Consider the following 17,084-nt stretch of genomic DNA (forward strand, 5'->3'; position numbering starts at 1 on the left):
AAGTCTTCCCCGTCACGCGGCGAAGCTGTTGTCACTACCTGGCTTTTCACCTTCAGTCATTGGCTAAGTCAAAAGCCTGACATGGCTCCAGATTGACTGTCAAACTAAATCTAGCTCAGAGGATGAATTAGTTGCTCCCTCTTGAACAGAATACCAGAGATACCTGTCAATTCCATTTCAATTCCTGACTGTCAGCCCTGCAGAACACTGTGCTAGACAGTGATAGTAGAGTGGAGAGTGATCTAGGGTAGAGTGATGGTAGAGTGGAGAGTGATCTAGGGTAGAGTGATGGTAGAGTGGAGAGTGATCTAGGGTTGAGTGATGGTAGAGTGGAGAGTGATCTAGGGTAGAGTGAAGAGTGATCTAGGGTTGAGTGATGGTAGAGTGGAGAGTGATCTAGGGTAGAGTGGAGAGTGATCTAGGTTTGAGTGATGGTAGAGTGGAGAGTGATCTAGGGTTGAGTGATGGTAGAGTGGAGAGTGATCTACGGTAGAGTGATGGTAGAGTGGAGAGTGATCTAGGGTAGAGTGAAGAGTGATCTAGGGTTGAGTGATGGTAGAGTGGAGAGTGATCTAGGGTTGAGTGATGGTAGAGTGGAGAGTGATCTAGGGTAGAGTGAAGAGTGATCTAGGGTTGAGTGATGGTAGAGTGGAGAGTGATCTAGGGTAGAGTGATGGTAGAGTGGAGAGTGATCTAGGGTAGAGTTATGGTAGAGTGGAGAGTGATCTAGGGTTGAGTGATGGTAGAGTGGAGAGTGATCTAGGGTAGAGTGATGGTAGAGTGGAGAGTGATCTAGGGTAGAGTGATGGTAGAGTGGAGAGTGATCTAGGGTTGAGTGATGGTAGAGTGGATAGTGATCTAGGGTTGAGTGATGGTAGAGTGGAGAGTGATCTAGGGTAGAGTGATGGTAGAGTGGAGAGTGATCTAGGGTAGAGTGATGGTAGAGTGGAGAGTGATCTAGGGTAGAGTGAAGAGTGATCTAGGGTTGAGTGATGGTCGAGTGGCGAGTGATCTAGGGTAGAGTGATGGTAGAGTGGAGAGTGATATGATGAGCTGGGGTAGGAAACAGAAACGGTCTCACAGACATTAATTGGTCCTGGCCCTGGGCTGGGAAGCACTTTCACTGGAAACTTTAATTGGGCTTTTCAGCCCGTGGCTGAGCTTGGTCTGTGTCCGGGGGATGCTTGAACATATGTCCATCTTTAGAAAATGCTCACCTTTACTCCTTCCTTCCCTTTCCCATATTCTAGGACAGGGTCCTTCAATTCTGGTCCTGGAGGGCCGAAACACCTCTGTTTTCCATCCTCTCCTTCTAATCAGGGGCTAATTCAGACCTGGGACACCAGGTGAGTGCAATTAACTACCAGGTAGAAATAAAAAACAGAAGTGTTTCGGCCCTCCAGGACCGGAATTGAAGAACCCTGTTCTAGGATGTTAACAATACATTATGATATATGACCCTCAAACTCAACTCTTGCATTTTTTCATTGTTCCCCTCTAATCAGGGAGTGATTTAGACCTGGGACACCAGGTGTGTGCAATTAATTATCAGGAAGAACAGAAAACTAGCAGGCTCTGGACCTCGTAGGGTAAGAGTTGAGTACCCCTGATCTATGAGAATGTATGAACTGCATTTGTTTTGTAAAGTGCCATATGTATTGAACTTGCTGACTAGAGCTGGGGGGAAAATCCAATACAAATATTTGTGAAAAAATAAATGGTTTCCTGCTCACCCATCATGTTGTAGAGACTCTGAGGTGCAAACTGCCTAGGCATTTTCTGTACCGCTTCTTTATAGACAGACAGAGCCTCCTGTCATAGATGGGGAGGAGGAGGAGGGGAGAGGGCAGTTAGTCATAGTGTGTTTCATCAGTGTTACCATCCACAAAGCCTCTTCCTCACTGTCTAATGAAAAGGGCTTCAGGAATATAACGAGTCTTTAGTTGTCTCTGAGTCCTTTTGTCATAGATGAAGAGTTAAGCAGTTGCTGAGCTTATATAAAGCCAAGGCCGCAAGCTAAAGCAAGTTTTCAGACAGCTAGTCTCCGGAAACTCGAGAGTGCAAGTACACTACCACAGTATGCTATCGATCTACATTCGCTGTATACATTCTATCCATTGCATTTCTACGTCTCAGCCACTGCCCTGGCCCCACTGTACTGTAGTAGCATACCTCCTGCAGGCCCTGCTCATGGAGAAGCTTGCCCAGGTTGTACAGGCAGCTGGTGACGGAGCTCTTGTGGGTGTGGGGGTCCTTCAGGTTCTCGTCTGGGATCTCAGCGCAGGTTACAAAGGTCCTCTTGGCCTCCTCCAGACCGCCCTGGTTCATCAGGATGATGCCCGTGTTCAAGTAGGCCGCTGTGGGGTGACGAGAGGGGGAGAGAGGGGGCGGAGGAGGAACAGAGGGGGAAAGGGAGGATGAGGAAGAGGAATGAGGGAGAGAGAAGGCAGAGGATGAGAAAAGGGGTAAGAGAGGGGGCAGAGGAGGAGGATTAGAGCAGGGGGGGGTATAAATTGAGAAACAGAGGGGATAGATAAAAGCAGGGAAAAGGTTTAGGGAAAGAGGAAAACAAATCACATTTTATTTGTCACTGCGCCGAATACAACAGGTGTAGACTTTACCTTGAAACGCTTACTTACAAGCCATTTCCCAACAATGCAGAGTTCAAATATAGGAACTTCTTTTGTTTTGCAAATAATAAGAAGAAAAAAGTGAAATAAAATAAAATACCAATAACGAGGCTGAATACAAGGATTATCGGTACCCAGTCAATTTGCAGGGGTATGAGGTAGTTGAGGTAGTTGAGGTAATCTGTACATGTAGGTAGGGGTAAAAGTGACTATGCAATCAGGATAGATAATAAACAGAGCAGTGCATGTGAAGAGTGTAAAAGTGTGTCTACGTGTAAGTGTTTATGTGTGTGTGGCGTCAATATGCTTGTGTTTTGTGTGTGTGTGTGTTGGAGTGTCAGTGTAGTATGTGTGAGTGTGTGGGTAGAGTGCAGAGAGGTTGAAAGAGAGGTTGAGGAGAAAAATTGAAGAATGAACTAACTAACTCATGCAACCTAAATCCCCTGCTTTTCCCGTCCTCTGCTAGGGTCTGATACAGTGAAATATGTCTACGCATTACATACGCGAGCAGTCAAGAGTGAGATTTACTTCCATTAGACTGTCGGCTGAAACGGTCCGATAGGCCTCTGAAATAGGCTCTGAAATGGGCCAGACAGACGCATACAGAACGACTATTTCAGCATTAACACTGGGCCGTGATTAAAACCTGAATGTAACATTCAATTCATTTAATTCGATTAAACAAAGCCAGAGACAACCCATTAGGCAGGTCACGTATCAACTCCTCTCATCTCCACCGGCCGGCCCCGATCGCAATCACTTCAGCCCTGCAATACGTCATTTTAGGAAATGGCCTCTTAGCAATACTTACATGCCAGAGTTGGCCTGCTCCCAATGGCCAGCTTATAGTAATGCATTGCCTCTGAGGACCTGTGGTTCTCTTGTAGCAGCAAACCCCTGGTGGAAAGAAGAGGACAGGTCCAGAGTTATGGTAGAATGACACAGAGGAGAGAGGGGTCTACAGGGCAATCAGGGAAACCATGTGGCAACTCTGACTGTTTTGGTTTTAAATCTAATTGCAGCCTAACATTAGACAGTGATAAGTGACAGGGAAAAAAAGAACTATGAGTGACCCCTCGGGCCCTCATTCGGTTTATTTGTTAACCATCTGTAATTTCCGAACGTCACCTTCATTAAAGGAGTGACACGTAAACACAGAAATGTGTTCGTTCACAAAGCTGACTCCTCCTGTTTCTTGACAGGTGGGCAGGGAGTAGAGAGAGTGGGAAATGTTGGCCGGTTATGAGGCTTGGCACCTTTGACACTCGGAGGGTTATTGTGGGTATTAGAAGTGCCTTCATGTTCTCCCCGAGCCCCGCAAATCATGATTAATGAAATCACTGTCACCCTCTGGGGATACAACAACCCATTTCCTCTCTCTCTCTCTCTCAATTCAATTCAATTTCAATTTAAGGGCTTTATTGGCATGGGAGACGTATGTTAACATTGCCAAAGCAAGTGAAGTAGATAGTAAACAAAAGTGAATTAAACAATAAATATTAACAGTAAATATTACACTCAGAAGTTCCAAAAGAATAAAGACATTTCAAATGTCATATTATGTATATATACTGTGAGGGAAAAAAGTATTTGATCCCCTGCTGATTTTGTACGTTTGCCCACTGACAAAGAAATGATCAGTCTATAATTTGAATGGTAGGTTTATTTGAACAGTGAGAGACAGAATAACAACAAATACATCCAGAAAAACGCATGTCAAAAATGTTATAAATTGATTTGCATTTTAATGAGGGAAGTATTTGACCCCTCTCAATCAGAAAGATTTCTGGCTCCCAAGTGTCTTTTATACAGGTAATGAGCTGAGATTAGGAGCACACGCTTAAAGGGAGTGCTCCTAATCTCAGTTTGTTATCTATATAAAAGACACCTGCCCACAGAAGCAATCAATCAATCAGATTCCAAACTCTCCACCATGGCCAAGACCAAAGAGCTCTCCAAGGATGTCAGGGACAAGATTGTAGACCTACACAAGGCTGGAATGGGCTACAAGACCATCGCCAAACAGCTTGGTGAGAAGGTGACAACAGTTGGTGCGATTATTCGCAAATGGAAGAAACACAAAATAACTGTCAATCTCCCTCGGCCTGGGGCTCCATGCAAGATCTCACCTCGTGGAGTTGCAACGATCATGAGAACGGTGAGGAATCAGCCCAGAACTACACGGGAGAATCTTGTCAATGATCTCAAGGCAGCTGGGACCATAGTCACCAAGAAAACAATTGGTAACACACTACGCCGTGAAGGACTGAAATCCTGCAGCGCCCGCAAGGTCCCCCTGCTCAAGAAAGCACATATACAGGGCCGTCTGAAGTTTGCCAATGAACATCTGAATGATTCAGAGGAGAACTGGGTGAAAGTGTTGTGGTCAGATGAGACCAAAATGGAGCTCTTTGGCATCAACTCAACTCGCCGTGTTTGGAGGAGGAGGAATGCTGCCTATGACCCCAAGAACGCCATCCACACCGTCAAACATGGAGGTGGAAACATTATGCTTTGGGGGTGTTTTTCTGCTAAGGGGACAAGACAACTTCACCGCATCAAAGGGACGATGGACGGGCCATGTACCGTCAAATCTTGGGTGAGAACCTCTTTCCCTCAGCCAGGGCATTGAAAATGGGTCGTGGATGGGTATTCCAGCATGACAATGACCCAAAACACACGGCCAAGGCAACAAAGGAGTGGCTCAAGAAGAAGCACATTAAGGTCCTGGAGTGGCCTAGCCAGTCTCCAGACCTTAATCCCATAGAAAATCTGTGGAGGGAGCTGAAGGTTCGAGTTGCCAAACGTCAGCCTCGAAACTTTAATGACTTGGAGAAGATCTGCAAAGAGGAGTGGAACAAAATCTCTCCTGAGATGTGTGCAAACCTGGTGGCCAACTACAAGAAACATCTGACCTCTGTGATTGCCAACAAGGGTTTTGCAACCAAGTACTAAGTCATGTTTTGCAGAGGGGTCAAATACTTATTTCCCTCATTAAAATGCAAATCAATTTATAACATTTTTGACATGTGTTTTTCTGGATTTTTTTGTTGTTATTCTGTCTCTCACTGTTCAAATAAACCTACCATTAAAATTATAGACTGATCATTTCTTTGTCAGTGGGCAAACGTACAAAATCAGCAGGGGATCAAATACTTTTTTCCCTCACTGTACAGTGTTGTAACAATGTGGAAATAGTTAAAGTATAAATGGGAAAATAAATAAACATAAATATGGGTTGTATTTACAATGGTGTTTGTTCTTCACTGGTTGCCCTTTTCTTGTGGCAACAGGTCACAAATATTGCTGCTGTGATGGCACACAGTGATATTTCACCCAGTAGATAAGGGAGTTTATCAAAATTGGGTTTGTCTTCAAATTCTTTGTGGATCTCTGTAATCTGAGGGAAATATGTGTCTCTAATATGGTCATACATTTGGCAGGAGGTTAGGAAGTGCAGCTCAGTTTCCACCTCATTTTGTGGGCAGTGTGCACATATCCTGTCTTCTCTTGAGAGCCAGGTCTGCCTACGGCGGCCTTTCTCAACAGCAAGGCTATGCTCACTGAGTCTGTACATAGTCAAACTTTTCTTTAAGTTTGGGTCAGTCACAGTGGTCAGGTATTCTGCCACTGTGTACTCTCTGTTTAGGGCCAAATAGCATTCTAGTTTGCTCAGTTCTTTTGTTAATTCTTTCCAATGTGTCAAGTAATTCTCTTTTTGTTTTCTCATGATTTGGTTGGGTCTAATTGTGTTGTTGTTGTTGTTGTCCTGGGGCTCTGTGGGGTCGGTTTGTGTTTGTGAACAGAGCCCCAGGACCAGCTTGCTTAGGGGACTCTTCTCCAGGTTCATCTCTCTGTGGGTGATGGCTTTGTTATGGAAGGTTTGGGAATTGCTTCCTTTTAAGTGGTTATAGAATTGAACGGCTCTTTTCTGGATTTTGATCATTAGCGGGTATCTGCCTAATTCTGCTCTGCATGCATTATTTGGTGTTTTTCGTTGTACACAGAGGATATTTTAGCAGAATTCTGCATGCAGAGTCTCAATTTGATGTTTGTCCCATTTTGTGAATTCTCTCTCTTTCTCTCCTTTCTCTCTAGCGCTCTCTCTGTTTCTCCACTTCTCTCTCTCTCTCTCTCTCTCTCTCTCTCTCTCTCTCTCTCTCTCTCTCTCTCTCTCTCTCTCTCTCTCTCTCTCTCTCTCTCTCTCTCTCTCTCTCGCCTCTCCCCTGTTCTTTTTCTACCTGTCTGTCTAAGCAGTACTGATGGATGATAGCTCTCATGGTCCTTCATCCTCGTTGAGGTAGTGGAGAATGGCAGAGATGACATGTCTCACACTCACAGATTATACAGCATGTCTGCCATGTTTCCCCGGTAGTACAGGGCATTCCGGTACGCCCTCTCTGCCTCGGCCATCTTGCCCTGGTTCTTCAGGACGTTTCCCAGGTTGCCCCATGCTAACAAATAAAGACAGGTGTCAGTCAAGGGCATACTGGTATTGTGTAATGGAAAGATCTTGAGGTTTGGCAAGTTTTGCATTAACGAGGAAAGATTACAAATCATTTATTACATATACTTTATTCTTTATGGGCCAGTTTCACAGCCATAGATTAAGCCTAGTCCTGGACCTAGAAGAATTAAGTACTGAAACATTTTCTAATCTACATGAGAGTGATGTAATTCTCAGGCCTAAATTTATCACAGTGGGACTAAAGTACCAAACCAAAGGCCCATATTCCAGAATGTGTTGGTTAGTCAACAGCCTCCTCCACTCTACCTTTAGCGGGGTTAACACTGATCCCTGACTTGTAGAGCATCTCCTCGTTGCTCCAGTCCCTGTTCCTCAGCACCGTCTTGATGCCATATAGCAGCACCAGGCCCGCAAACAGACCCAGTAGCACGACCCTGGGGCCCCTGGTCCTCAGCCTGACGTACAGGGCCCGGGCCCCCACTGCCACCAGCAGACAGAAGCCCATGCTGGGTATGTACAGCAGCCGCTCGGCCACCACGAACCCCACGTAGAAGAACAGGTTTGTGGCCGGGAGGAAGGGCAGCGAGAGTAGGCCCAGGGAGAAGACCACAACGTTCTCCGTGGAGGGCAGGGTGGCAAGAGAGGGGAGGGAGGGGTGGGTGGTCCGAGGGGAACAGTGGTAGGGTTTGGTGAACCCATTCCCGTTGAGGGTGGTTTTCCAATTGGTCTTTGGAGAGCCCTGCTCTGAGTTTATCTTGTGGTTGTTGTGGTTGCCGTCTGGAGGATGGTAGCTGTGCCCGTTGGTGAGGGCCTTCCCGTTCGCCAAGTGAGCTTTCCCATTGGTCTCCTTGGCCTTGGAGGCGGGGCTGCTACTGCTACGGAGGCCAAACCAAGCCAGGAGAGCTAATCCAGCATAGAAGGCCACAGTGTGAAGGTTCCTCCAATCAACAAAGGTCTTGATTAACGGTAGAGCATCCATGGACCAATCGAAGCTGAGCTGGTCAGGGCATAGTAGGAGCCAGGCATTGGCGGCGGGCAGGTAGAGGAAGGTCAGAGTTCTCGTGAGGAGGTGCGGAGAGTCAGCCGCCGGGTTGTCGGAGTTGGAGAAGTTGGGGGGCTTGTTACCCATCCAGTAGAGACGAGCAGCCAGGAGAAGCACGCCCCAGGAGACCAACACACTCAGACTCAGCAGTATAGTGGTGTTCCTCTTCTGTAGGAGAGAGAAAACATTAGACAACATTATAGGAATGTTATGGGAACTACCCTGGAACTTCTGTCCAAATTTCAGGGAACTTTGAGAAAAATTGCCATTTTAGCATTCTCAAAACGTTCCTGCTAGCGTTCTGGGAATGCATTGGTAACTATCAATTGTTTACTGGGCTGATACTAAGTAAAATCTACAAGACATAGTTGTAGATATTTTCTTTAACACAGAAGCTACTGGTTTTGGTTGATTTGGTGTGTATTCATTTATCTCGACCATGTGAAAGGTCGATAACCTCTATGATTTCACATCGCAAGGAATTTCAAGAATAGAACTGTTTAGAAATGAGGAATGAAATGGTAGGAATGTTTTTGCAAAAGCTGCCCAGGGCAAAAGCCGTGTTCATGCGCAATTGACACAGCCAAGTGCTCTGTGTATTATTGGCAAGTCCTCTAAAAAAAAGTATCTACAATGGCCAGAAATAATATGGCTATGTTGCTACACAAACACAGAAAGCATTTTTAGAGAAATGAAGCATTGATAGCAGTGAGAGACTAAATGGGGGTTTTAGAGCACTTATATTAACACTTCACATTCATCAGAAAATATATTCTTTATCGAATTACCCTCCATGTTGGTGTCACCTCTATTCATAGGTTTCAGTTTGATTTAATAGAATAATGCCCTAAAGGACTAGGATTCTTCTCGTTTGACGGTGCGATGAGAAATACTGGTAGGCTAGGGCAATTCCAGGTGAACATCTGCCCAATATAATGCTGTGGAACTCAATGTAATGCCGAAAATGTATGCTAAGCTCATACCTACATTAATTACAGTTAGGCCTATGTACATTAAAATATACATTTCCATAAATTCCCTTTCATTTGTGAATTAACAAGCTAAGAAAACCACTACCTCACCATTCCCCACGCACTCCTTTCTATCAATTGACCTCTAAAATGTTGATTTTGGCGCACTGGTGCCAGTGGACTTTTTAACAGTTTCCTTTGCCCCAATAAAGTAATGTCAAATAAACAGAGTACCTACTATACGTGACCATTAGACCACGACACTGGACCCTACTACCAACTGCATACGATGACATCATGGCTGTTTGGCAAAGACCTGCACTGTGTTTCTCTCATTCTTATTCCATCTATCCATCTACCTGCAAAGTAATGCCTCCGAATGTGATATAGAACAGATCCTTCCATGTATTGTAGTATGGTGTCTTGTATGCCAAAATAGGCTATGTGTTTAGACTAGCTAAGTCACTTGAGTGCAATTTGACTAAACAACTCAGGCCTAGGGTAGGTCCAAAATGGCACCCTAAACCCTGCATAGAGTAGGCACGCTAATCCATACATAGAGTAGGGAATAGGGTGCCATGTCAGATGCAGCCCTAATGTATGCTGGGAGAAGCAGAGCGGGGAGGGCCTGGTTCGGATTGTTTGCCCATTTCAGTAGAGTGGAGTGTGACTTTTAATCAGCTTAGAGCTCACTGTGTTGGTATGTAGATGCTGTTTACAGCTATAAGAGTATTAATGCCGTAGCATGAATGGCATCAGGTTCCCTATTAAATGGTCCTCCGTCACACAACACCTTTCACTGGCCTGTCAACACGTTCAGCTTTCAGCTCCATGAGGGACGTTACTGTAGTTAGACTAGGACGAGTAACTTCAAAACTTCATTACAACTGCCAAATGTTACAAAGCGATCCCCTGATGAACTTCTCAGAGGAAAATGGACTTCAAGAGAGATTGTTTGCTATTTTTACAGTTCCTAATGGCTTTATGAATACATATCTGGCATTGGAATTAAGACCTTTTTTGGCATGTTAGGCTCATAAAAATCTGGGAATTGTATTTTTTGATGCATAGATTAGAGTACTACCCGAAGCAAAAAAGGCAGAAAAAGAAAGCAGCCAGGGGACAACTATATGATAAGTAGAGAATAGCTCAAATATGATTTCACTTTGTTTCACAGGGTCACACTCCTGGGCCCATATTCAGAGTAGGAGTGCTGATCAGTTTAGTCTTTTATATCATAATGAATAAGATTAGATGGACACGGAGGAACCTGATCCTAGATCTGCACTCTGACTCATACACCTAGTGACTAGATGCCCTCTCCTCTGGACAGGTCAGCAAAACTTTAAAGTCTAGAGTTACCGTTGCTATGGTTACCGAAGGTTGTCCGGTCACCTCCTCGATTCTGGCTAATTACATCACATCTGTCTAGACTTATGGGTCCCCGCCCTCCGGAAGAGAGAGAAGGCAGCTGTGAAAGGAATGTATTAACACAGATACCAGTTGAACAGAACATATTGCTCTGTCTCAGGAGAAAGTTTGGGTAACACTTTACTTCAAGCCTGCAGGTATAACGCAAAATGATGCAGTTCGAATGCATTGTAAGACTTGTCATGAGCACGCATGGCCCCCTTATGATGTATTGTTATCTCGTAATCCAGTTGATTATCATCTGTTGGTCTGATGGTCTAACGAAGAAATTGAATTAATTTGGATAAATCAGTATGAACGCCTTTTAAAATATTTATTGGCCGACGGGATGAGTCTTCCTACTATCCAGACAGAGACCAGGGAGTTTTCTCTTCTTCCTCCTGTACAGGCAGAGACTGTGGCTTCCATCCACACACCAGCCTCCAGTGAACTCTGGCTGAACCTGTGGGGGTGGCATGAGGGCTGTGTGTGTGTCTGTGTGTCTGTGTGTGTAAGTGTTTTCATCTAAATCTCACCAGGCCTTTGAACATTTCAGGCTGTTTCGCAATTACAGCCCTAGGTTGCACCCTACTTTAAACTAGGTTACAAAGTAAATATAAAAACATCTGTAAGAGCTCCACAGAGATGAGTAGACTGAGTAAGAGTGTTATCCCCAGCATGACACAGGCAGCCAGGAAGCTGCACAGCCTAGGTCTCTGGTTCTCATTCACGTTTCACACTCCTAAACTGCACCGAGCCATGCCGAGCCAAGCTGTACTGCACTGGTCACACATCCACCATAGTTGCAGTTGTCATGCTGCAAAGGACAATGTAAACAGAAATGATCAGTGCCAGCACAATTTCGCCCGGTTGGCACGATAGTATGAAAAGGGAGTTAGTCTCATTCCCAAAGAATGATGTTGTACAGTTTAAACCTGATGGATTATTTCTCAAACAATGTCATTGTGCTCCAAACTGTAAACAGAGAAAATCCTCTTTAAAAGTGTTAGGGGCCTACAGTTCAGCTGGAACTAACGTCCATTCAGTATATAAAATCAAATCAAATATATTCATAAGCACATAAACATAGCCCTAGTTAACTCTCAACAGAGAGCTCAGAGAGAAACTATTTTCAAATAGTCCTGCTCAGCGAAGGTTATGACCCTACTAGTGTGTAAGGAGTTTATTAGCATTGACTTGTCCTGGACTATAGACATGGTTCATTTGTTGGGCTTCACTTCAGAACTGAGAGTTTGAGACAATTTCGTCTCTCAGAGGAGGAGAAGATTTCCTCTGAGATGAGGTACATGTGACTGTGAGATAAACCAATTACAGAAAATCTGTGTTTTCAGTCTTCTCTTTTTGTGGAAAGATATCCAATACGACCGGGGAGATTTTTGGGCTGAAGGGGAGTAAGAAAATCAGAGGGAAGAATTGGATATTGATTTCTGAACCAGAACGCAGACACAGAAAGGAAGAGGCTATGTATTTTCACACAGAGGAGATGAGCTTATTGATGGGATCGTCTTGTTCCTCTTGTCTGCGGAAAATGCTGAATGAAAAATTCAGTCTGGCTCCATCTCAGATTATTATAATTTTTCTGGGAACCATTTAGGGCATTAAGGCTTAATTTCACCTTCCAGTAGGTTTCCTCTCCCAATTCCCCAATCGTGCCTTAATTTACTTGAAGCTCAATCTCGGACTCAAAGGCCAAAGCCACGCCCTGCGACGTTGATGGAGATTCCTCAATCAGGATAATTTGAGCCAAAATGGTAGCTCAATTTCCCTTAAATTATGATTGAGAGTCTGAAACTCCACCAAATTCCTCTAAAGCACTATTAAGATAAACTCACCTGCTTACTTTTCTGCACTTTTTTCTATTATGAACTTCAACCTTTCTCTGCGTATCATTCTATTCACAACTCGTCTGGCTATTCTGTGAAAAATCACTTAGCAAAAATCACTTTACAAATAACATTTGACTTGATTTTATGTGGTTTGATTCGATTTTATTTGATTCTAGGGGTACAGTCGGTCACCCAGGGCAATGCTAGGATCATTGATCATTTATCTCTTTGAGTTGGAGTAACTTTATTTCTGGAGTTCATACATCTGTGGCTGCGCTGGTTAAAAGAGCCGTAATAATCCCCTGCAGCAAGTCAAACCTGCCGTCCCACTCGCGCCAAGGCTTTTCTCTAAACCCTGAACTCTCCACAGATCTCACACACTGTGGGTTATTACTGCTCTCTTCACTCTATAAGACCTCTCTGCTTTCCATTCGCATGGGCTCTCGCCCTGTCTCTCTCTCTCCCTGTCTCTCTCTCTCTCCCTCTATCCATCTCGCTCCCTTTTAAAACGACATGGTGACCAGCCCATTCTTATCTCTACATGGTGTTTGTCATTCATCATTAACCATTTTCAAACATTGTCCTCTGCTGCGTGTGGACCTCTAATCCCATCGTCCTGTTATTAGTGTCTGTTTGCGGTGTTTAAGACGTGTTTGAAGACACAGCGTGATTAGGTTGACATTAGTTGACTCTCTCATAAAGCTGCCTGTGGACTGACAGAAAGCAGCAGGGGGAAAGAGCCTACGGACTTCCTCTATAAAGTCACGTCCCGTTTACACTCCTCATACTCCTCATAAATCCTCCTGGTATATGGGCCTTGGTTGGGCCTTCTTGGACCATACTTTTTAGTTAGAGTTAAAACAGTAACATTGACATCGCAGCGCTGCCACCATATGTCTGGGTGTAGGGTGAATTTGTCCCTAGTTTCCCCACTACCCCACTGCTCAAAGATTGAACGGGACCTTAAGCACCTATACATTCGTAACATATTGTACGAATTGGAATTCGTAACATATCAAAAGAAATGGATGATGTTCTACACAATTGTGCACAATTTTCAGGGGACCTACTTTCAAAGCTACTGGCAGAAATTATTCAAAACTTTAGTAGCATCACTTTAAGGTAAGGATTGGGGGAGGAAGCTGATCCTAGATCTGTACTTAGGGGAAACTTCACCCCGGAGTATTACGTTTGTGTGGATGCAGTCCATTGGCCAATGTTTTTGATGGAACTCTGATGTCATCAACCAGGGACATCCAGGCCGTTTACACTTCTCTTCACAGGTTGGGCCTTTTCTCCTGACTAGGCACATTCCCCCAGTTAATCAGATAGGGCTAGGGTCTGGCGTTGAGTGGCTGACTTTGATGAAGGGACCTTATTACTGAACACCACTCACTATAAAGGCTGAGGTGACGCTAGCACACAGACCCATAATGGGACAGGTCATAGGTTCACATCCCCCACTGGGATGGATGGACCACTGGATCAAAGCACGGGACCTGGTGTCACCCTGCTTCTCTCTGGGATTGCTGTCTATAGAACAATAGAGATACTGAACCAGTGTTGCCAGGGAACTAAAGGGAAGTCAAACATTATCCATCACTTCACTTCCGATATTACATATTGTTAGATCTATTAGCCAACAGATAGATTGTTACATTACATTAACTGATGATACACTGCTCTTTCATGCACATTCTTCTAGAAAGACAGTCTCAAGTTGTAGAAACAAAAGCCTTCCCCACATCTGTAGACATGCCACTAAATACAGAACGTGTGAGACTCCCCAGCTCTGGCACAAACAAACACATACAATCCAACCGCAGCCAAAACTATAGCGAGAAAGAGAGTGAGAGGCAATTACCACCGCAGGCATCATTTCACAGCTGAACGCCTCTGTAGAGGATAATTGCCACGGCATTCATCAAGCCGTCGTCAACCGCCGCTGCGCTAATCTGCAGCCCCTGGCCTCATTGAGACAAACGAGGGGGTCTACTGTTTCTGTCACTCTTTAATTACACGCCAAGAAAGGGAACATCCAATCGTATGCAGCATCCTTCACCCCATGGCTCCTCTTAAGTAGGGCCCAGAGTTTCTCCTGACCACATGACCTGACGAGGAAATTAGGAAAACTCTGGGCCCTAGTTACAGTATTATAGGGACCCTAGTTACAGTATTATAGGGATGCTAGTTACAGTATTAAAGGAACCCTAGTTACAGTATTATAGGGACCCTAGTTACAGTATTATAGGGACCCTAGTTACAGTATTATAGAGACCCTAGTTACAGTATTATAGGGACCCTAGTTACAGTATTATAGAGACCCTAGTTACAGTATTATAGGGACCCTAGTTACAGTATTATAGGGACCCTAGTTACATTATTATAGGGACCCTAGTTACAGTATTATAGGGACCCTAGTTACAGTATTATAGAGACCCTAGTTACAGTATTATAGGGACCCTAGTTACAGTATTATAGGGACCCTAGTTACAGTATTATAGGGACCCTAGTTACAGTATTATAGGGACCCTAGTTACATTATTATAGGGACCCTAGTTACAGTATTATAGGGACCCTAGTTACAGTATTATAGGGACCCTAGTTACAGTATTATAGGGACCCTAGTTACATTATTATAGGGACCGTAGTTACAGTATTATAGGGACCCTAGTTACAGTATTATAGGGACCCTAGTTACAGTATTATAGGGACCCTAGTTACAGTATTATAGGGACCCTAGTTACATTATTATAGGGACCCTAGTTACAGTATTATAGGGACCCTAGTTACAGTATTATAGGGACCCTAGTTACAGTATTATAGGATATAACTACAGGCACTGACGAAGGCCAAGAGCTTTCCTGGTCAGGTGACGTGGTCAGAAAGAACTAGGCCCTACGCTTAAGCACAACCAAGAGATAGCCACTCTGAGTCTTTGATAAAGGGGTGGGAAGCAGTTGACACTGTTATTGATGCTGTGCATGATGAAGAGGTTATTCCTGAATCACCTATCCACCAGTCATTCGTTCACTCCTTCGTTTCACACTCCTTTGTTTTTATTTTATCCATCATTCTCTGTTTGTTTTTGACAGGTGGAACGGACCGGACCGGAAATAAAGAGATGACCTTTTTATGAAGGTAATACAGAAGACTAGTCTATATGGCTCTGCCGCATTGACTGGAACACACACTCCAACCTCTGCTCCACAGACTGTTGTTTCCTGGACATGTGTGCATGCGTGTGTGTGTGCGTGGACGTGTGTGTGTGTAAACGATGCTAGTGTCAGGGTCACTGATTTGTAAATCTCTCTCTCTCCCCCTCTCTCTCTCTCTCTCTCTCTCCAAGGCCCCTCCTACCTCTTTCATTTCAGTCTGATTAAAGAACTAATCGGATGAGAAATGGAGCGCCGGCAGGACCGTTCACAACCCTCACTACAGAGAGTCACTAAATTAGCATTTTCTTATTATTTTTCAGGACGAATCCAAGCTGATGTTCAGGTAATAAGAAAGGATTGGTTTTTCCTCCCCCCTCCCTTTCCTCTCACTGCAGAGCCAATAACACAAACAGTTGAAATTCTCAGGAAATCTTTAGAAATAGCAAAGCAAATGCTAACATGTGCATAGATAGAATTGGAATGCAGTGCCTCACTGCCCAATATGATGCAATAACAGAAGTGAATGATTGTTATTCTGCCATCACAGTAAAACCACACTGACTGGGCAGACAGAGAGACGTGAGGTGATCTTCTGGCACAGCGGGTGAGAACGAGTGAAGAGGCACAGATAAAAGAGGGGAAGTGAGAGCATAGTTTTCCTCCTCTCTCTCCCTCGCTCTCTCTCTGTGTTCCCATGTGTTTGTTTGCAAGGCGTCTGGGGTCGTAATCGGTGAGCGATAGCCTCATGGTCGCAGGGGAGGCATGGGAGAGGAGGTATGGGGTGGCATGGGAGAGGAGGGCTGGGGTGGCATGGGAGAGGAGGGCAGGGGTGACATGGGAGAGGAGGGTTAGGGTGGCATGGGAGAGGAGGGCTGGGGTGGCATGGGAGAGGAGAACTGGGGTGGCGTGGGAGAGGAGGTAGGGGTGGCATGGGAGAGGAGGGCTGGGGTGGCATTGGAGAGGAGAAGGGGAGGGCAAGGCGAGGAGGCGAGGGTGATAAATGAGCCAGATGTGCTGGCAGAAGGCGAAAGAGGAGGCGTGGGGTTGGCACCAGGATCTGTCGGCTCACTCTGGGAGATTGGACAGGTCCATTGTGTATAAGGGTGAAGGGAGGAGGGTACTGTCTGTTGAAAATACCTGCTGCGCTACTGAATAGATTAACAGGGAATGTGGTCAGAGGGGGAGGAGGAAAGGGGGAGGGGCTTAATTATCCCCACTCACAATCCACTGATGGAGGTGAAATCTCTCTCGCTTTCCGTGTATGTCTGTGTGTGAGTGTGTGTGTGTGTGTGTGTGTCTGTGTCTGTCTGTGTGCCTGTCTGTCTCCTCCAAAACCTTTAGGTTTGTAAATAGATGCCATCGTATCAGTCTTAATTGAGGACAGATGTTTCTCTGCTAGGGTCCACTGGCTGTGAATACCCACCCAGATCATTTCTGCTCAGCGGACAGGCTTCACCCTGCCTCCCTCCCTCACCCTGATCCTCTGGGCCTCTCACTAAAATCCCCTAATAACAGCTTTAGGATAGCAAGCTGCCAAAGAGGACTACAGCAAAGCTGC

The 17,084-nt window shown here is 45.0% G+C and overlaps 1 protein-coding gene across 1 annotated transcript in view; it reads right to left on the minus strand.

The window, feature by feature from the left end:
- Window positions 1-17,084, minus strand: part of LOC121543400 (protein O-mannosyl-transferase TMTC2) — an 88,997-nt gene that overhangs the window by 20,676 nt on the left and 51,237 nt on the right. The window contains exons 3-7 of the mRNA XM_041853236.2: window positions 7,405-8,308; window positions 6,970-7,084; window positions 3,442-3,527; window positions 2,173-2,357; window positions 1,734-1,812 (exon numbers count right to left, since the gene is read on the minus strand). Coding sequence (XP_041709170.1) covers window positions 1,734-1,812; window positions 2,173-2,357; window positions 3,442-3,527; window positions 6,970-7,084; window positions 7,405-8,308 — 1,369 coding nt within the window. The remainder of the gene's footprint in view (window positions 1-1,733; window positions 1,813-2,172; window positions 2,358-3,441; window positions 3,528-6,969; window positions 7,085-7,404; window positions 8,309-17,084) is intronic.

Source organism: Coregonus clupeaformis, chromosome 28 (genome assembly GCF_020615455.1).
Source record: "Coregonus clupeaformis isolate EN_2021a chromosome 28, ASM2061545v1, whole genome shotgun sequence".
NCBI lineage: Eukaryota > Metazoa > Chordata > Actinopteri > Salmoniformes > Salmonidae > Coregonus > Coregonus clupeaformis.